The sequence below is a fragment of the Durotheca rogersii genome (assembly GCF_024521655.1).
Source record: "Durotheca rogersii strain YMJ 92031201 chromosome Unknown GGS23scaffold_12, whole genome shotgun sequence".
Classification (NCBI taxonomy): domain Eukaryota; kingdom Fungi; phylum Ascomycota; class Sordariomycetes; order Xylariales; family Xylariaceae; genus Durotheca; species Durotheca rogersii.
The window spans coordinates 807,926-828,387 of NW_026251243.1; the positions used below are offsets into that span (position 1 = coordinate 807,926).

General features: G+C 54.2%; 6 protein-coding genes across 6 annotated transcripts; 3 read left to right on the forward strand and 3 right to left on the reverse strand.

Moving 5' to 3' along the window:
- Window positions 1-301: 301 nt before the first annotated feature.
- GGS23DRAFT_571411 (uncharacterized protein) lies at window positions 302-4,466 on the reverse strand. The gene is made up of 7 exons (XM_051516577.1): window positions 3,452-4,466; window positions 3,037-3,382; window positions 2,900-2,977; window positions 2,527-2,796; window positions 1,805-2,468; window positions 1,488-1,730; window positions 302-1,423 (listed from the first exon to the last, which is right to left on the reverse strand). Exons 1-7 carry the CDS (start codon window positions 3,744-3,746, stop codon window positions 728-730), a joined length of 2,592 nt encoding a protein of 863 aa, XP_051371410.1. The 5' UTR covers window positions 3,747-4,466; the 3' UTR covers window positions 302-727.
- An 841-nt stretch (window positions 4,467-5,307) lies between these two features.
- Window positions 5,308-7,669, reverse strand: GGS23DRAFT_571416 (WD40 repeat-like protein). Its single transcript, XM_051516578.1, has 6 exons — window positions 7,344-7,669; window positions 7,157-7,230; window positions 6,793-7,031; window positions 6,364-6,733; window positions 6,225-6,269; window positions 5,308-6,154 (listed from the first exon to the last, which is right to left on the reverse strand). The coding sequence occupies exons 1-6, from the start codon at window positions 7,454-7,456 to the stop codon at window positions 5,991-5,993; spliced, it is 1,005 nt and encodes a 334-aa protein (XP_051371411.1). The 5' UTR covers window positions 7,457-7,669; the 3' UTR covers window positions 5,308-5,990.
- Window positions 7,670-8,186: 517 nt separating this feature from the next.
- On the forward strand, window positions 8,187-12,306 carry GGS23DRAFT_571420 (RIC1-domain-containing protein). Its single transcript, XM_051516579.1, has 3 exons — window positions 8,187-8,902; window positions 8,963-11,134; window positions 11,188-12,306. The coding sequence occupies exons 1-3, from the start codon at window positions 8,432-8,434 to the stop codon at window positions 11,884-11,886; spliced, it is 3,342 nt and encodes a 1,113-aa protein (XP_051371412.1). The 5' UTR covers window positions 8,187-8,431; the 3' UTR covers window positions 11,887-12,306.
- A 370-nt stretch (window positions 12,307-12,676) lies between these two features.
- GGS23DRAFT_571421 (casein kinase II, regulatory subunit) lies at window positions 12,677-15,413 on the forward strand. Its single transcript, XM_051516580.1, has 3 exons — window positions 12,677-13,288; window positions 13,914-14,159; window positions 14,238-15,413. Exons 1-3 carry the CDS (start codon window positions 13,229-13,231, stop codon window positions 14,712-14,714), a joined length of 783 nt encoding a protein of 260 aa, XP_051371413.1. The 5' UTR covers window positions 12,677-13,228; the 3' UTR covers window positions 14,715-15,413.
- A 750-nt stretch (window positions 15,414-16,163) lies between these two features.
- On the reverse strand, window positions 16,164-17,546 carry GGS23DRAFT_597487 (acid phosphatase/Vanadium-dependent haloperoxidase; the record flags this gene model as incomplete). The annotated part of the gene is made up of 2 exons (XM_051518629.1): window positions 16,164-17,289; window positions 17,371-17,546. 2 exons carry the CDS (start codon window positions 17,544-17,546, stop codon window positions 16,164-16,166), a joined length of 1,302 nt encoding a protein of 433 aa, XP_051371414.1.
- A 308-nt stretch (window positions 17,547-17,854) lies between these two features.
- On the forward strand, window positions 17,855-18,910 carry GGS23DRAFT_88617 (uncharacterized protein). The gene has a single exon (XM_051521371.1). The coding sequence runs from the start codon at window positions 18,218-18,220 to the stop codon at window positions 18,815-18,817; it is 600 nt and encodes a 199-aa protein (XP_051371415.1). The 5' UTR covers window positions 17,855-18,217; the 3' UTR covers window positions 18,818-18,910.
- Window positions 18,911-20,462: the final 1,552 nt, after the last annotated feature.

Here is a 20,462-nt window from a genome sequence, read left to right on the forward strand (position 1 = left end):
CATCGCGTGGCTGATAAGACTGGCTATTATTAACCACCCAGCCTAACGGCAAGCTGACAGGCCGGTCAAGTGATTCATCCCTAAGCGCCCGAGGTGGGCAACCCAGGTAACCTCCCTCCCCATACTCGGTGCATACCAGCGGACAGAATGTAGCAGTTTCGGGGGCATATCGGAGGTGTAGGTAACCTATATTATGCTGGTAAACGTGGACCTTGGGAGGCGCGGTACGGTACGGCACGGATGGCTGGCCTTCCGCCCAATCTAGGTAGGTATATTATGGATATAGCTGGCGAGAGCACGTCGGTGTGGTGCATCGTGGTATACAGAGCGGCAGGTGGGATTTCTTGTCCACCGGCAATATGCCTACTACCTCTAACATGCTATCTACACTACTTCAGGTACCGACCCTGCCCAACCCAGGCAGATCGTATATATCTATGTACGTATGTATGCTAACGATAATAGTAATACATCTCTCAAGCCGCATCGCCCTCGTGTACAACTACGCACACCTCAACACAAGTTGTCTGCCTCCACCTCCGCCGTAGGTATCCGAGCCCCAAGAACGCCCACAGGATCGCGCGAGGGAGCAAAGAGCTCGTTGGTGGGTATCCTAACCCACAAGCCAGCCAAAATGAGTGCCCCCCCTCTTTTCGCGCCCGTACATTTCCGCTCCTTGACAGATTCTCCCCCCACTCGCTCAGCCGATCTCGCCTACCCGAGCGCTTCACGGGCCCGGCTCCCACCCCCCTAGATCCATGCGCATGTCCAAGAGGTGTTGAAGAACGCCCTCGGCTACCGGCGTCATTCCCGTTTGCTCGCCCCAAGCGTTCGGCATCGTGAAGACGTTCCCTGACGTATTCGTCGCGCCAAAAGCCGGTCCAGGGGTTACACTCGGACCGGCGTTCGATACGTGAAAAAAGCTCGCCGCCGCCGCCGTGCCGCCAATTTCCGTCGGCGGCCCGAGATTTTGGTGAGATCCGATGGGGCTTGCCTCGAAGGACGTCCGGCTAGAGTTGGCCAAGTGGCTTGCGCCTGTCGTGCTCTGGCGATTGTCTGACCCGGTACTTGAGTTCGGTGTCCGTCCACTCGACGGCCCGTCCGTCTCGTTCGACTCGCTCCCTGGGCCGTCTACTATTCCCGACGTGTACATCATGGGCGACATTATGCCTTGGTTGCGCTGGTCCGGGCCCGGGCTCGGCTCGCGCGGAGGTAGCCAGCCGTGGCCGGAATTATAGTCGTCTGCCCTTTGCCTAGTCGGCATCGAAGTGTGGCCCCCGGGCTGCGCAATGATGGGAACGCTTGGGGGATCGTCGTTCACCATCTTCGCATTGTTAAATGCAAGAATACCGCCGCCGGACTCATGGGTCTCGCATCCCGCGTCAGCACCATGCATCTTAGGCATTTTGAACCCCGAACCAGGCTACGAGCTATTAGCAAACACGGCCGGTGGGCGTGGCAAGGCTGTCATCCAGCCAGAGACTTACACTATCCGCACTCTTAGGGAAGGCCGATTTGAGTTTGGGTATCCTCGCCCCCAACGCTTCTAGATCGACGTCCAATTGTACCAAAAATGATTCGGTCAATGGGTTCTTCCTCTTGAGGGCATTCATCGCAGCTAGAAGAAATCGGAGCGAGTCCGCCGACTGGCTATCGTCCGGCCGGCTCTTTAGGTATTGGACGAATACTCGCGCAGCGACATAAAGACAAAAAGATATGAATGGGTTCATCTGCTTCGCGTTAGACATTCGTATATCTGAGAGGGCACCAACCTCCTATTTTGGTTTACGCAAGGGGCACTTACTGCGCACAAGTCTAGATGTGACACCATTCTCATGATGCTAGCAATCTCGTTCGCGGCCGTGATGCAACGAACCTTGCTTTCGGCGCCGACGGACGGCGGCAATTTGTTCCTGTCCGCCTTGAAAATCGCTGCTTGGTGGAGGCAGATGGTTGAAGTATGGATGTTCATATTGGTGAACACGATGTTGGGGTTACAAAGGCCGGTGGGAAGCTTCAAGTGGTTCGGCAGACAGAGAGAAGTATTGAGGAGGATGTTGTCCATATTCCTGTGTCGTTTCCAGAATTCCCCGTTGAGATCGTGGTCTCTATCATCGGCGTCGGGACGGTGTAGGTGGATGAGATTGCGACCGAACAGGCACGCCATCAACACGACCCCCCCAAAGGACGCGAGCTTGGCAGCTCCAGCAGGGCTCATCGAGTCGGCAAGCGACTGGGTCTGCTCCGGCCGGCTGTTCTCGAACGCGTCCTCAGAAGAAGGCAGATTTGTCATGATATCCCGCTCGTCGATCGTCATAGGCCAACCCGTTCCAATACTCGCGTATCGGTCCTGGCAGAAGGCCATCCAAAACGTCCGCCGTCTCTCTTCCTTCTCCGTCCAATCGCGAGCGGGGGGGAGACACTGCTTTACATCAAGGCCGGCTCCATCAATCCTGTGCAGCCCGATCCTAAACACTGCGTAAGCATGGGCGTATCTATAAGCCAGGTCCAACCCTCGCGACCTACATCTGGCATAAGCGCACGGAAGCACCGGTGCTCATCCACGCTCGAGGGAAGTACATCATCTTGAATTCGTACGAGGCGAGTAATATGTGAGTCTGGGCGTGGGCTACAGAGATCATGTGTTCGCCATAGCCCTTGATATAATCCGTCTCTATATATTTGCGAGCGCGCTGGTAAAACAGGTCCCTCAAATCTGCATACTTGTCGGTTATTGCGCAAGCCTGCGTCCAGATCGCGTATCGAAGCGCGACAGGCGGCCTATGATTCGGTGCTCTAGGCGAACAGACGAGCATGAAAGGTCAGCCGGTGCCAAGAAGGAAAAGAGATAGGAGAAGAGTAAAGATGGAGCAAGACGGGCGAGGCGAGGGTATCGTACAAATTCATCGCCGTTAGATACCGGAATTTGTGAATCATAGGTAAGGAAGGGTGAATCTTGTCGAAATAGATCTGATGTCTAAGAATCGGCCGTTAGTGGTTTCCCAGTGCGTTGCGCGGCAGCGTACGGCCGCTTACAAGTCATCGATCGTCTCCTGAGGGGGAAGAGGTTCCTCTAATCCCAGACCGATCATCTCCCACGTGAAGCTGTTGTCCATGCCGCCGATGCCCAGCGGCACGTTCCCGTTAAAGTTGAAGTCGTCGAGACCATTGCCAGCTTGTGGTGATTCTCCGTTAAACTGCCACCGGTCCAGGTCACGGTCATTGGAGATGCCGATTGGAGGATTCGTAACGGCGAAGCTAGGCGTCGCAGCGGGCCGTTGGTTGCGATTCTGCTCAAAGGCGACATTCGGCGTATTGTTCACATCAGACCCGACATTGAATGTCGACTCCTGGGATTTGTTCAGAAGCGTCTCAACTTGCTCTGTGTGCAAATAAAAAGACTTAGCCTCTCAACCTCCCGACTCGAATAGGCAGGCATCTTGATACTCACTAAGCCTCTCTTCCAGCGCCTTCACATAGCCCCTTTTCGGGCCACTCTTCCGCCTCACTTCGTCATACGCACAGGCGTGCCCCAGCCTCTTGCAGGTGCTGCAGCTGGGCTTGATCCCATCGCACCTAAGCTTGCGCTTCCGGCATATCATACACGCGAGTCGCTTGGGCCTGGGAACGTTGTTGTTGTTGTTCTGAGATTGAGAAGGGCCGTCGGCAGTGGGACTGTTGCTGGGATCTTGGGAGCCAGCATCGTTTGGTGGCGCTTTGCCATCGTCGCGAGGTAAAGCAGACATTGTTCAGAAGCGCAACTAAGGCAAGCGCGCAGAGTGGCTAAGGTGTTGCCGCCGGTAGGGTAGGGGAGAGTCTGGATCGGGGAGGCGTGTTGCGAGACGGGCTTCGGCCGCAAGTCACTCTACCGGCTTGATCGCGCCGCTACCGAGTCGGTAATGCCAAAAAGGGGATATCGAATATGGGAAAAATTGGAAGAGAGCGTGCCTTTAACTAGTCTAATCTCGCTCTCGCTCTCTCTCCTCTACTCTCTGCCTGCTCCGGTGCTCAGTTTCCACGTTTTCGCATCGGCGGTTTAATCTGCGTGGTGAGACGGCCTAAATATTACGGTGAGAAGTCCGACACGGTGTTGTGATCCGACGAAATCTAGCGTAAGAGAGAAGTAGAAGCGCGAGGAAGGCCGCGAAGGGGCCGTCGATTCAATCCGGCAAGGCGGGGAGTGGGATAAAGAGCCGGTACCGTCACCAAGAAGACGCTGGTCAAGTGCCAAGCAATTAAGGCTGAAGGGCCGCCACGATTGGATTCTATGCTTAATTCAATTCATGGTCAACGCCAGATCACGAGCGAAAGAACCACGACGGCAGGTTTGGAAACGGAGAAGAGGAAAAGAAGACCCAGCAAGGAAAAGGGAAGGGGACCGGGCCTATGTTATCACGAATCAAGAAAATGGGGTCACAGCCACAGGCTACTGCTTATGATGGAGCTGTATTCTGGTTTTATGCACGCATATATATATATATATATACTCATATATGGTATATGTCGACATAACCTACCTAACGCATGCAGCTTCAACCGATGCTTATCAGCTCCGTCATCCACCGGGTCAGGAAGTCCTGGGAGCAGGCGCGACAGTTGAAACAACAGGCAGCAGGACGAGAGGGCCCGGACGCGAATGCAACAACTGGGGAAGCCAGGACTTGCCTTCCTAGGGTAACGGATGGACAGATGTGGGAGCGGGACACCCGCCAATCAGGCGCGGGAACGAAGGGACGAGACGGATATGCTTAGTAATGGTAATGGTGCTTAGCTCCGGGCCATGAATTGACGCTCTGCATGGAAAATACGTACTCATACCCACCTACCTAGGTACCTACCCAAGGGGGCTTATGTTGAGTTAATGCCTTAGGGCTGACAGGGCCGGTGGTACCTAAGAGGTAATATGTGTATGCGTACCTAGGTACCTAGATACCTCTTCTAAGCAACTCGGATAACGTCTGCCTTTAGGTAGGTACATAATGCTACCGCTCGGGGACATGGCGAGGACAGGTACCTTAAGCGCATATATCTACCACACAGGTACCTCCTATGTACATGCCTAATGTAGGTACCATCCACCATGTGGAAGCCATATCAAGGCCGTTTAAGCGAGTTGATACCACCCAACCTTAAAACTCCTCACGACTCCGACTCCTCCTCTGACAAATGGATGCATGCAACCTAGCGTAGGCGGTGGAGGCCGCGACGGCCTCACAGCCCGTAGTTGCGGAATTACTACACCACCCTTACCTATACATGCATTGTCCTCCATCACGAACAGAGGTAGGTAGGTAGGTATATACCTGCTGTGTTGACGGGATGCGATTTGTCTCCTAAGGCAGCCACCTAAATGGAGGCACACCTCCTAAAATGCCGTGTATGCGACGAGTTGAACGAATCCTGGGGCTGATGCATGGCCCATGCCAGATACCAGTACCTACGTCGTAGAGCCTACCTGCTGAAAACGTCAAAGGGCACCTAATTGCGCCAATCACTCGGTTGACCTCACAGAGCTGACATGTTCATGTGATACGCCCTCTGCCTCGCAGGCCTAGTTAAATACACAGGTATGGGGGTCACACACACCCCTCTAGACCCATAAGCTCATCATACACCATGCCTCGACGTTTCTAAGCGTGATATATTCACCTGGGGCCGCGGCTCGGATGATGATCGTGTCTCGGTTGCAGGAGAAGAAGTTCCTATCGCGGAGAATAAGTGGCCGGGACGGTCGAAGAGTCCAAAACGGGCTGAGCGCCAATGCTGGCCACATCAACCCCAAGCTATCCCACCGGATGGCTCTGAAGAATTCCAAAGCCACAGCAGCAACGCGAAACGAAGACGAGAGTGTTCCGTGCTTGAATCTAACTGCCCCGCAACTTGCCCTGTAGATGAATGGAATCCTAGCCGTGGTTCGTGCTGCGTCATTGCCCTAGAAAGCTTCATATGCTTTCGTCCGAAATGTCGTAAAGGCTGACCTCGGGGATATCCTACTTCCCCCCAGCGCTGGCTCCTATTACGCGAAGACTTCCAGAATCCGCAAACGCGAGCGCATATCGATTCGGTGCCCAGGCGACGATTGGAGAAGGCGTGGTGGTCTTGTATGTGCAAAGATGCTCACCCGTTTCTGAGTTGAAAACCTCTAGGCCAGATCCTACAAACAACAGGTTTGGGAATATTAGCCAATACCTTGGTAAACACATAGGTTGGGGTTTAGAACTGACCTTCATCGCTTCCACCTACGATGTAGAGGCCATCCCAAGAGAAACCTACGCCATAGTGTCAATAATGTTAAGTGAGAGGAAGAGGGAGACGGGTCGGAAGGAACAGCAGGGCTGTTGATCCTCAACTTCTGTCACATACTCAGGCTTCGAACTGGGCCGGTCATTTTAGTAGCCGTCCTAACACAGTTCCATTCCGCTGTTTCCCAGAGTGAGATGAGGGAGTCCGTCCCACCCGTAGCTAAATAGCGATTGAATGGATGGAGCTCAACCGCTATGCAAGATGAGGTATGCCCAGCTAACATGAACTCGGCCTCTGATCCTTCCTTATAGCTGAATTGATATGCGGGCTCGAAATCGGGAAATGAGAGGATTCTTGTCTTTCCATCACCGGTAGTGGCGAAAACCCTCTGGCCACTCCAACAGAATACGATGTTGTTCGTCTGCACAGGCTGCTGGTGTGAAGAGATTGGCGAGTCCTGAGACGGCGAAATGACAAACAATTTATCTTCCTACAGCCCAGAGTAGAGGGAGTCAGTCTTGAAGCCGAACCAGGTGGGGAAGTGCCTACCTTGTTTCCGACAACGACGTATTCGCCATGAGGTGCCCAAGCCAGGGTAAAGGTCTCTCCTAAACCTTTAACCTCATTCAAGACTTGCTTCATCTTCACATCCCAAAATCTAACCACACCGTCACTACTTACGCTACACAGCTCATGCTCCTTCACAGGATTGAAGGCCACTTTTTCGATTGACGCCGCGTGGCCCTTCAGCTCCGTTGTTTGGCGGACATTGGGCTTGTCCACATTCCCTAAAACCAGCAGATATAAATCAGCAACCCAGGCCTTCGATAAATTGCACAGGGCCCGTGTGCAGAACAGAACGGCAGGCCCAGAGGGCCTTGGAAAACACCCATGGAGAGAAGGAGTAGCATACAGACGCGCAGAGTTTTGTCTAAACAGCCTGTAGCGATGTACGTCCCTAAGGGATTCCAGGCGATGGTGCGGATGCTGCACAAAGAGAGTGGGTCAGTTAATGGAATCCTATTCGGTTTCAATACTGGGCAGTGGAATCCAAGTCCACGGCATAAGCTAACGGGCAGATAAGAAAAGGGTCAGCCTACTTATTTGCAACTTGTTTCGCGCTTGGGTCGTGGTAAATGGTCGGCTTCAGAGAAGGCAAGAGAGTCTTGAGCCTCTCAGGCGCAACAGACGTCTTGGGTTGTAGGCGCGCCATCTCTTAGCCCTTGACGATTGGAGACAAAGACAGCTGCAAGTCTAGCTTTCGGCGTGACGGGTTCAATAACTCTTCATCCTAGAGCTGTTAACGGAGAAGAATTACTAGCTGGGAGAAGCAGAGAATATATAGACAGGGAAGTTAAGGCGATATTGCCCCTCTGATTCAGTTTTGGTATGGCCGCGTATGTAGGTAGGTAAGGTAATGTTTGTATTTCCAACTGCTACTTCAAGTGCTGCTGGGCGCTGCATCATACTGCATAACTAAATAATGTAGGGCTGCCAGGTCTTCTATGGATATATACGTAAATAATATAGGGTTTTAATGCTATATCTCGGAAATATGTCTTAAAACAAGTTAAGCAGTGCCCATAACCTACAAGGTAGGTACCTAGGTAGGTACCTGCCTCCTGGAGGTAGCCCATTTACCTAATAACACATGGAGAGTTAGGGAAGTAGGAACCTAATAAAATTCCAAAGCCTGTAGAATAAATCACACAACAACAAAGCATGATGAGGCAGGTATGTAGAGGTAAGTACCTGGGTATCTAAAGCACCTGAGGTAAGCAGATACCTACCTAAGGTACCTACCTACCTACCTAGGTAGGTATTTATGTACTTACTCATCCCAGATCCACTCCTCATGACAGGCACAATTGATTGGTCGGTCTTCCCGCGGATTGACATCAATTGCAGGTCAACCCAGAACCTCAGGTATGTGTACATTAATACATCATACATGCATTTAACACCTCCAGTTCCTTCTACTTACCTACCTCTTACCTACCTACCTACCTCTTTGTAGGCCAGCCCTCTCCAGAACGCGCCGTCCATCTTTACGTCTCGCCATGTTGCGGGCAGACGAAGCCTTGAGATAGCAGCTTAATTGGCTGCCAGAATCCTCGCTGTCCCTCCCTGCCTATGATATCCCGACAATTGGGCATGCGGATGAAGGTCCCAACAGCCTTGATTAGCCATGTATTGGCCTATCGGAACCCCTAGAGTGTATGCGACAACCACCCAAGCTCCCACCTCGACCTCGAATCCTATCCTATCTCACGATGGCATCGCCTCCGGTTCCGCCGCCGACAATGAATCGCTGTCCAGCAAATCTTTGTCCAGTATCGAGCCTCCGCCTCCTATAATACACGATGAACCGGATCGAAGCAGCATACCAGACCGAAACCTGCCCGACAGAATTGCGCCAGACACCCTCGCGCCACCCATCACGCCAGGCCTCAGAACCCCAGCTACGCCAGCCGTAAATTCCGTAGAGCATGATACCTATCACGATGGGGGCTGGCAAGGCTTTCAGCAGTTTCTTCCGTCGTCTGGGCCGGTCGCCAGCATCCCAGCTTCGGATCCTGTCGTTGCGCTGAAGGTATCTAGGACAGGCCACCTATTCGCCGTTATTACGGCCACTACCATGACAATATGGCAGACCAAGGTCGGTGTCCTGCGCGATACTGCCGTCACTTGACATGCTAATCGGCATACCTACTCGCAGCCGACCGTAATCCAGGCCGTTGTCGTCCGATCCGAAGCATCCGTCAAATCCTACGGCACCAACGTAGCGCTTCTACTCAGACCCGATTCTGTTATCTTCGTAGTCCAGACTAGCCTGGGGTATTTGATAACGTATTCGCTCGCGACCGATGCCGAATCCCGCGTGTACAAACCCCACTTCTCAGATCACAGCAATATACAAAGGCGGCGGCAAAGCCACTTCGGAGGTCCCGGTAACAACGCCCCCGACCAGATCTTATTAGGACCGGGCGAAGGGGTTGGGGTCCGCGATATTAGCGTCCGCTTTCGGAGGGTTATCAAAGTCGATGCTGGTATTCAGTGTGCTATCGCCCTCGATGACGAGCTGGTCGTGGCGACCAAGAAGCCGGCCGCTGTGCAATGTATTCGGTGGACCCCGGACAGCACCGGCAATCAAACCAGCACCGAGCTTGTCAGTCGGATGGGCTGGTTAGAGAAGAAGGTGTCGATCAAAGAAATGACCCATGATCGGCCCATGAACCTCTCTACTTGGGTCACGAGCGACGGCAAAGCCTACGCGGTCCAACGAATCTCGGCCCGTCAAGCCGAGGATAATGCCGAGTTCGATCCTAAGAAGTTATTCAAAGGTTACTGCTTCCATTCTCCACAGAGGGGCGGAGACCACGCTACGAAAGCCGTCGTCAACGCTCGGTTTTCACTGATTGCCGTTGGCTGTGCTGACGGGAGCATCCGCGTATATTCCGCCCGGGATTATGCCGGCAATATCCCCTCTTCCCACGTCCATCGACTCCCGGTCTCCCCGGAAGCCTCAGGTCCCCTTACCACTCTGAGCTATTCACCTGATGGATATTGCCTCTTTGCCGGCTACGAAAACGGGTGGGCGACGTGGAGTGTGTTTGGCAAGACGGCTAGTCATAGCTTCAGCGCCAACCCTTCGATTAGCTTTGCCAATCGGGAAGGGTGGTTGGACGGTATAACGGAAGCTTGTTGGATCGGCGGGGCTTGCGAGATATTAATGGTCGTTCCCCAGAGCGAGGCTATCTGGTTGCTTGAGATGGCGCGGAGTGCTGTGACTGGCTGCTATAGCCCCCCGAATCTCTTCCGCACCGTATTGCAGAGCTCATCCAGCGTCATGGTTTACCGCGGTTATGATCTCCCGGACCTCACCAGCATATCTGCCGAGCCATTCCTTTGGCACAATGCGAGGATACCTTCGAATTATCTTTTAAACCAATGGCCGATTAAGTGTACCGTCATATCCTCCGACGGGAGGTATGTCGCGGTTGCCGGGAAGAGGGGCCTCGCACACTACAGCGTGAATAGCGGTCGGTGGAAGACGTTTGCGAATGAGGCTATGGAGAACGAGTTTCAGGTTAGGGGCGGGATGTGTTGGTATCAGCATATCCTTGTAGCCGCTGTTGAGGCCAACCGGTCGTACGAACTCCGTCTGTATTCGAGAGAAGCAGCGCTCGAAAGTTCGACGGTGATGTTCACGCAGCAGATGCCAGCGCCTATCGTTCTAATTACTCCTTCAGGGGATGACTCCTTGCTGGCTTATACCTACGACAATCTCCTCTACCATTTTGTCTTTGCGCCGGTTTCTGGCGCTATACGACCTATACAAGTGGGCCAGATCGCTTTCCACGGTATTGTCAGGTCGCCCGCGAGGGTGAGGGGGCTGAGTTGGATCCTACCCGAGAGCCAGATGACGGACGGCGACCCGTCACAAGACGTCGCATTTGCATCGGTACTTTTCCTTGTGGACGGGAAGCTCGTCCTCCTCCAACCGTCGCTTAATCACGAAGGACAGCTCAAATACGACATGCGCCTCATATCTCACAACGTGGAATTCTACGCAAGTATGAGAGACCAGTCATATGTCAGCATGTTGAAAGATGGTAGCTCCCGCTCCCCGGTTAGCAACGAGGAGAGCAGTCTTCGCAATTCACTATGGGTATATGAGGGCCACGAATTAAAGGTGTGGCCCGATGTGCAAGAAGTTCTGCGGGCGACCTCGGTTGAGCCGGCAAGGGGGTTGCCCCCTACGGTCTGTATGCCGATAGACTTCTACCCCCTTTCTATCCTCTTGGGCAAAGGGATTATTCTAGGGGTCGAGCCGGAACTAGTGCAGCGAAGAGACATCAGCTTCTCCTTTTTCCGCTTCTCTATCCGGGTTCGTAACGGTGCTCTTCCGTTTCGGAGACGACGCTAACGAACGGACTACAGACTCACCTTTTTCTTCCCGAGATATTGCGGTTCCATCTCGTGGCTAACAACGCCGCCGCGGCACTCAAACTAGCTCAGCAGTACGAGACGCTCGAGTACTTCGCACACGGGTTAGAAGTGCTACTCCACCACGTTCTCGACGAGGAGGTTGACTTGGCGCCGAAGCCAGAAGCTGCGATCCTGCCAAGGGTGCTCTCCTTATTATCCTCGTTCAAGCAATACCTGGATATAGTAGTTCAGTGTACGAGAAAAACCGAAGTCAGGTCATGGCGGACGCTCTTTGCGTACCTGCCCCCGCCGCAAGAGCTGTTCGAGGAATCGCTCCAACGCGGGTCGCTGAAGACGGCCGGAGGCTACCTATTGATACTACACACGTTCGAGGAGCTGGACGCCGCATCGGAACAATCGGTGCGACTATTCTCGCGAGCGATTCGTGAAGAGGATTGGGAGCTATGCAAGGAGTTGGCTCGGTTTCTGGCGGCGATGGACGAAAGCGGGGAGACGCTCAAGGGGGCTATGGAGTTGGTGAACGTGCGCGTCAAGCAAGAGTCGGACGACGGCGACGTGATGATGAGACTCGAGGTTCCGACGCGGAAAGCTAACGGCAGTTTGCGTCTAACGCGACAGAACTCGGATGTCAGCTCTGACATGCAATCGGGCAGCGACATGAGCAGTATCAGCACCGCGAGCCCGATATAGCAACAGTGCGGTGGCGGTTTAGGATATGATACAGGTGTGGCCGGGCTGGAAGGCGTTCGTCTTTTTCCCTCTTCTTTTGATGTTGCACTACCCGCATGATGATTGGGGAAGAAGAGTTGTACGGCAGCCTTGGATTGTCGGCGATACGTATTCGACGATAGTGAGGGATGACGCGCCTGCTTATATATATATATATATACACACATATACAGGTGATTTCGCTCTAGGCATCCCTCACCTGTGTGTATAGCAATACAGACGGCGGCGATATCCCGCCGTGTCCTCACAATCGACACGCCTGACCTCAATACAGATGATTCAAGCTGTTATCACCTGCCTACCTACCGCCGAGGCCCTTTTAAATCTGTTTCCGTACACATCTTGTCTTGTAGCAGAAGATACCTAGGTACCTAGGTAGGTAGGTATATCTAACAACCCTTCCTTACGAGGAGACAGATACCCGAGGTATCGTGTATGTATGTACCTATCTGCATTGTACCTGCTTAGGGTACGCCGAATCCTTTGAGCCTTGAGCCTTCCAGGTAATGGTAATACGCTACAAGGTTAGGTGGGTACCTACCTGGGTAGGTAGAGGTACCTAGGTAGGTACCTGGGTAGGTATGCAGGTCTGTACATTCCGCGTCGATCGTCAGGTCAAGATTGATAGGGTGTACCTTATCCGGGCATCTAAGGCACCAATACGTAACTTGCCTATAGGTTCCGATGTACGTCAAGGGTACCGTATGCGCGTGCTTGCGTGCGTACCTGACGTATGTACAAAGAATGTACGGGAAGGCACCCAAGATAGAGTTGCGCATTCCTTGATCCCGTAGAACCTTGCCAACGGCTAGGAAAGGGACAACTCGAGACTGCCGAGGCTCTGCCGAGGACCCGCCCATGATTTCTGGTGGGGGCGGTTGTTAGAACGGGGCCCCACTAGTCCACTGAAACGGGATCCAGGTCGACGGCATTTCGTCAACCTCGAAAGTCTCACTGACCTGCCATTCTGTTTGCGCCCGAATCCGAACCACGACGTCTCCCCGTGCCCCGGCCAGACCATCCGCTCCCTTGGCCTGCTTCTGTTCCCTGCGCGGCCTGTCGGGTTCGACTAGTCCGTCTCGCTTTGTCCCGGGGCTCGTCTTCCCCTCTCTCTCTGCCTTTTGTTGTCCTTCTCCTGCCGTCGCAGGAATCCGCACCCGCGCCACGAGACATACATACAGCGCCGCCCGGTCACCTGGCGGGCAAGACGACAGTCCGCCCGTCGCTCCGGCTTGCCTCTCTCTCCTGTGTCTTCTCCCGCCTCCTCTTTCTCCCCCCCCTCCTCATCCTCCCGTAGGCAACCATGATGGACGAGTTCGCGTCAGAATCCGATAGCGACTACACCAGCTATTGGCGAGATTGGGTAAGTGCAAATAGTTTCCCCCACGCTCCCCTCTTTCGAGTTCGGCCGGGCTGGCTGGCTGGCGAATCCGATATTCGCCTGTCGGTCGGCTGTCCAATTCCAGCGAATACCCCAAAAGAAGGGGATACAAAGAAGCACACGCCAGGGTGCCATGCCTAAGGATGTTTCCCCTATAAACACGGCTCCTTCCTGGCTACTCTCCGAATGCCCCCAGGTTGAGAGACCCTACCCCTCAGTTGGCCTCTCAATGTGCAATGCAGAGACATGCTGCCTCTAGAGAAACATTACGAGTCCTCGATTTCTATGGGAGGGCCTGTGTTGTCCTCAATCCGCGCCATTAACTGTTTCACCGTGGGCGATTCGGCGCCGACGAACGCCAATCGAGATGAAAAAAAAAAAAAATTTTTTTCAGAGTGGCAATCTATAACCTTTTCGTCTATTGAGCACAGCTACGTTGAGGGAGGGAGTTAGATTGGGAGGATTTAAGCATATTGTCGCGGTCCCGCTTCACTGTGGCCGCCAGAAACGGTCCCGCGATGGGATCCCGGCCCAAGACTGTTCGGATACTCTGTTTAAACATGTCATCGTCAATTCCTAGCCCTATGCTAACTCCCCGCCCTCCTAGTTCATCTCATCTCGTGGGAACGAGTACTTTTGCGAGATAGACGAGGATTACCTCACCGACCGCTTTAATTTGACGGGCCTCAATACTGAGGTCCAATACTATCAATATGCTCTCGACCTCATCACCGACGTCTTCGAACTCGACTGCGACGATGAGATGAGAGAGACTATTGAGAAGTCGGCCCGCCACCTGTATGGCCTCATCCACGCCCGCTACATCGTCACTACGCGCGGCCTCGCTAAGATGGTGAGTGGAATGCTGACAATTCTCAACAGTCCCACTGTGAGCTAGCCGGAAGTGTTTTTAACCCCCCCTTTTCTATAGCTTGAAAAATACAAGAAGGCCGACTTCGGCAAGTGTCCCCGTGTCTTCTGCCACTCCCACCCGCTGCTGCCAATGGGTCAGACCGACGTCCCTCACCAGAAGCCGGTGAAGCTTTACTGTGTGCGGTGCGAGGACGTGTACAACCCCAAGTCATCGCGACACGCAGCCATCGACGGCGCCTACTTCGGTACTTCATTCCACAACATCATGTTTCAGGTCTACCCGGCACTTGTGCCGCCTAAGAGCGTAGAACGATACATCCCGCGCGTCTACGGCTTCAAGGTGCATGCGTCAGCAGCCCTTATCCGCTGGCAGAACACGCAGCGTGTCGACATGCTTCGTCGGCTGCGGAAGCTCGAGATCGAGAGCGGCTTTAAGGAGGACGCTGGCGACGAGGACCTCGACGATGAAGAGGAAGACGAGGAGGACGTCGACCCAGAGGCCATGGAGGGAGACGCTATGCACGTCGTGGGCTAAGCCGCAGCCCCATGGACGAAAAGAAGTGGCGAAGGGGTGGAAGGAAAGAAGTGAAGGGGCCAAGGCCGAGAGAAAAAGAGGAAGAAGAGTGGAAGTTTGAATTGAAAGGGACCGAAGGGTATGTGTGTCGCCATCACGAGTGCATATACCTGGACCTCTATACCGAATGACGGCGACAGCAAAGCTAATCTAACATCCCCCCTTCCACAACTCGAAAGGAGACAACAATACGAGTACGACGCAAACAAAACTTGATTGATACCATGATGCCTCCCTCCCTCTTCTCTTTTTTCTTTGTTTCCTCTCGCTAAGGCTCCACGTGGTGTCTTTTTTTTTGGAAGTTCTCGTTTCTTCTAGTCGGATCAATACGAACTCGATTTTAATTCTACTTCACGGAGGGGGTATGCGGGGTAAATTCAAGACGGATTGGGCCAGGTTAGGTCGAGTCGAACTAGATGGATGGTTTGAAAGGACGGGGTTCTACATATATACCTATAGGACGAGAAGGGAACGGGACGGGGAGAGACTGAGACCACTGGCTCCTGCTCCCTATCTCGGGGTGTCATCACCCGCGGCTGTTGGTGGGGGGGGGGTGGCCTATCGGATGGAGTGGACGGGTGGGCAGCGAACTTCGAGGACAGCGGACAAGGGTAACGGGGGGTCGGCAAAGTTGTCTCAGTGTGTAAAGTCGGTTCGCCGGGGGGGGGGGGGGTTAGTGCCATCGGGGCGCGTGGCAGAGCGTGTATGTATGAGCACCTACAGCTATTATAAAGCCGTGTATGGCTTTATCCGCGTCATCCGCCGACCCGAAGAGGTAACCGACGGGGCCTCGCTGAGGATGAGAAAAATACATGTGACAAGTCCCGAGTCTCGTCGTCGCGCTTGACCTCCCTAGCGACAGGGCCGACCCCGGGTGGCGAGGCGGGGACCGAAAGTAGTCAGGAATAGATCGGATCCCGCCCGGGGGAGGAAGGGAGCGCGCGGGGACCTGATATCGGCCAGTATCGCGCGGGAATCGGGGATTCCTATCCCCAGCCGCAGAATTGCCGGCGCTGTACATATCATCCGTTACTACTTTTAGACCACTCGCGGAGCTAAACGCCCTCTTCCCCGGCCTATCCTGCTTTTACTTACTGGATGCGATCCGGCGAGGACAAACAGAGTCGTCTCAACACTAGAACTAGGGAGTTGAGATAAGGAGAGGGGGGGGGGATATGTTCTTCTGGTATTCCGCCGATAAGAGAGCCAAGATCTAGCCATCCTAGATCTCTGCTATCTATATATGTACGCACGCACGCACGCACGCACGCACACTCCTCACTACATGCACAATAGATGCGCAAAGTACATAAAAATAAGCTGTCCTAAAACCTCGTACGCCGAACGGATCGCCAGCGATACTCAACAGTCCTGTCATGCCACCCCGAGAATGTGGTCACCTCGCTCTCCTCAGAGCGCGACGCTTCTCATACCGGCCGCCTCGGCGCCCTCCCCGCGCGGCGGGTCCTCAGCCTTGGGCCTATATCGCACGCCCAACTCAATGTCGTCGTGGTGATGGCCCGCGAACGTCTCCTCTTCGTCGCCGGGTCGGTCCCAGTGATTCTTGTCTGTCGCGTAACTCCACGAGCCCAGGCCGGCCCAGAAGGCCTTGTCGTGGCTGCGCGGGCCCCACGCCCACCCGGCGCCGGATCGGACGGGGAGGTGGTAATATCGGAAGGAGAACCAGGCCGTGATCGTTCCTATTATGAAGCCGAAGAGGATATCGAATCCGTGGTGTCGGAAGTCGAACCAGCGCGAGCTAGCGATGAATATGGACGTGAAGAAAGGGAGGACGGTTATGAAGAGGAGGTAGAGCGGCGGGGCGGCGGCCTGTGTGCGAATAGCCTGCACGGCAGAATTGTGAGCGCCAATCTCCTTAACCGTGGCGGAATCGACGCGATCGCCAAAATTAGCCGATCGTACGGCTTCGTAAGCTCGGCTCGGGCCGCTGGCGCGCAGGCGCGACGGGAAGGCCGTGACCGCGATCGAGTCGCTCGACTGCGGATCTCGAGGAACAAACGGAATCGTGATGGCGAACTTGCTAGCTAGGAAGAACGAGAGGTAGATGAGGCCGGCGGCGGCGGAGCTGGCGTGACCCGAGGGGTAACTACGGAAGCCGTCGTCGAGCAAAGCGTGATCGGGGTTTTTGCAGATGTCTGCGCTGACTAACTGGCCGTTATAAGGGCCGTCAAGGGAACCGTCATCGGCGAGGGTCTTGAATCCGACGATGTACTTAGCAACGTCGGTGAGGTCGGGCTGGCACCTGGACAGCAGATCGGGTCGCGGTTTTCCGAAAAGGTTCTTCATGCCCTGCGTAATGATCCAGGCCGACACGAGCGAGAGCGCCAAACCTAGCCATCCCGTATGGAGTTCCCACAGCTTCCGCTTCCAAATGAGAGACTTCGGTGTGCCCTTAGGGACGGTTGGTCCCGGAACGAAGAGGAGGACAACGATGAGGACGACGCCGATAGGGATGATAGAGTTGCAGATCATAAGCAGGGTGGAATTGACGGTCTCCCTGACGGTAAAGGGGAAGCTACAGGGACAGAGTCAGCTCGCGATCCGGGTTGGGGAATCGGGAGGGGCCACCGCGTGCCATAGTGCCCATAGTACGTACGAGATATTAGGGTCTTGCAAACTGAAGTGGCGCTTGTTGGGGGTAACCTCGCCGAGGAACAGACCCAAGACGCCGACGCCGACGAGGATCAACCAGTCGAGAACATAAGAGAGGATGACGACGGGGGTAATCTTCTTCTTGCGGCCCTGCGGCCTCGAGAAACCGTGATCGGGCATTTTGGTATAGGGATGGGAAAGGAGAGGAGAGATGGGAGTAGTGAGCGCCGGATTGGCGCGGTCGTCGTCCAGCATTTCAACGAGGTGTCGGCCACCTCCCCTCGACGTAAGCGCAAATGAAATACGGGGAAAGAAGAGGGCCAAGAGCCAAGGATTAGAGAGAAAGGAGTGCCCGAACTTAGAACAGGAGCGGGCGCTATCTACTCTTTCTTTCTCCCCTCTCTCGCCGCCGGGTTCCCTGCTTTTCCACAGTACTTGGACGGCCCCAGCAGTATGCGAGTTGTCCTGAGCGTTGAGAATCCTCGAGACGGCCAATGGAACCCGATGAGGGAATGGGTCGCGTGGGTCCCGAGGGGGTGATTCTTGGCGGTGGTGTCTCGACGTCGTGGTCTCCTGCTACATAGGGAGTAGTAGGTACATGTACATATAGGTAGAATCGACGGGAAAGCCGCGCGGCACCGGGAGGGGGGGAGTCAGGCACGTCAAATAACGACGACCAATGTGGCAGTGCGGACGCCAGCGCGGCACCTAGGAGACCGGATCGTCGGTGGCTGGAGACGATCGTGATTCCTCTCTCGCTTTATTTGCCTAAAAGAAGGGATCGAAGGGAGCAAACCAGTGGGCGCGAGGATGCGAAGGGAGACGGCATAAGAAGAGTACCCCGGCGGGCGATGCTATGCCAACCGAATATCGACCACTTTACGTACCTAAATCCGTCCGATCTCTCCTGGCGCTGGGCGGGCAACAGGGCTCCAGGGGGGGTGGCCAGGTTAGCGATCATCGTAGGTATAATCAAGGGCCCCCCTTTCTCCCCTAGGTCTCTCTTTGTCCGTGTCTCTCTCATTCGACAAGAGAGAGGCTATGCAGCCGAGAATGACTTGCTAAACCCGGGGCTCATGCCTGTCAGCGGCAAAGCGGCACGCCGGGACAGCGGCAATGGTAGAAATCGCATGCAGAGCACAGCAGCCAGTCGACTCAGAACTGTCAGACATTACAATACCGAGACGCGCCAGCGCATCATCATCTGCCTCCAGAGAGGACAGGGAATAGGCCGGGTGGTGAAGGGCGGATGGTGCTCGCGGTTTTGGGGGAAGAAACGGATTTCAACTAGTCATGGCGTTCCCTTTTTTTTTTCGGGCACTTCAAGATGCTATCCATCAGGCACCTTCCTAGGGTTACAGGTGTGGCTGGTGCGCCTGCCGCGTAGATTCCTACCATATAGGTACCTATATGAAGATGTACTCATGTACTCATTACATCAGGTATGTTAGGGTTAGGTAGACGCCCCCTTGCGGCAGATTGGCGCATGGGCTTCAGGCGACCTTGGGCAGTGAAGCTACCTGACCTAAACAAGGACTACGTAAAATACATAGGTAGCAGGTACATGGCCCGACTAGAGGAGGAGGGAGATGAGCTAAGTAGCGAAGACTACCAAGTAGCGCTGTTAGGAATCGAACCTATCCTTCGTTAAGTAACCTACTGATCTGAGGGTACGTCAGCAGATGGTGGCTGGGGCTTGGTTGGCAAGATCTGCTCCGTGGCAGCGTCAATCGTCAGCTACCTTTAGGTACCTAGGTAAGTAAGCACGCATATCAGGCACACGGGGCGCGCGCACGACCTACATATAATGGCACGAGGACGAGGGATATGCCACAGATACTCATACAAATTTCCCTTGGTATCTTCTCGGCTCTGGCAGGGTTGGATTTCAAGACCGTGCCTACCAACCTACTGCATTAGAAAGTGGCCCCGACTCCGGTCGTGCATACCCAAAATGACCAAAATACACCGTATTTCAACCTGCGGATACTACCTAGGTAGGTACCTGGTAGGTCCCTAAACAGGTAGGAAGTATCTCCTGCCTAAGGCAGGAGACAACTTTGTAGGAGGTAGGTAGGTACATACCGGGTAGGCTACTTACCTATGTACTTGGCACTTAAAGTAGGCGTGTTTTTTTAATACGAAACCATTCGACACATACAGCATGTCTGGGCAGGATACTTAGGCTAGACTTGTTTCTATGCGCTCACGTGCGTACCGATACCTTAGGTATCCACCTACCTACCTAGGTAGGTACCTACCTGGTAGGTGCCTAGGACGTAGACACACGTACGTTACGTACTTGCACTTACTCACGCTACCTAGGAGGTATCTACCATAACCTTAAGTACTTCAGGCAGTTGAGGTGCCTCCTTACATTAGGTACCTCCTAACCTAACTTCTCAGAGGAGGTACCTGTTAGCCCGTACGACGTGTACTCTAAAGTAAAACGAATAGCCTGCCATCGCGGTGCCAAGATCTTCGGAACCGCCCCCCCTCTTCATGCGCCGCCAGCCCCTCTGGGAGATCTCGAGGTCCTCGGCCTCCTTACGTGAACCCACTCAACCACTTGCATGCACACAGACTATAGTGCAGGATACAGGCATATACCTGTACCAATATACATAGGTATATGTGAAAGGCTACCTAGGTCGGCAGGTACTGTCTACGCGGTGGTGTATCGCCGGGGTCCAGCCGTGACGATGCTGGTCATCGTCTCTCGTCTGGTTTCACGACGATCTATCGAAGTGGCACCGATGACACGGAATATTAGCCATCGTCAGCGATCTGCTCATGAGCCCGATCCCCCCCCATGCTATCGCAGCTCTGCAATAGGCGGACAACAGGTCCGGCCTTAGGCACATAAACATACCAATACCACCTTACTCAGGTACCTACCTAACCTAAGCCGGGAATCTTGTTTGGGGTGTTGGAAATTGGTCCCGGACGCTCGCGGAAACCGGGATCAGTGGACGTTGGGGTCGGGTCCGTAGAGAGCGGCGCCGCTTTCCGGGCATCACCCATCGATGCTAAAGTCTATATATAGGTATATACATAGATGTAGGTATGCATATATAACCCCTGGGCCCCCAGGGC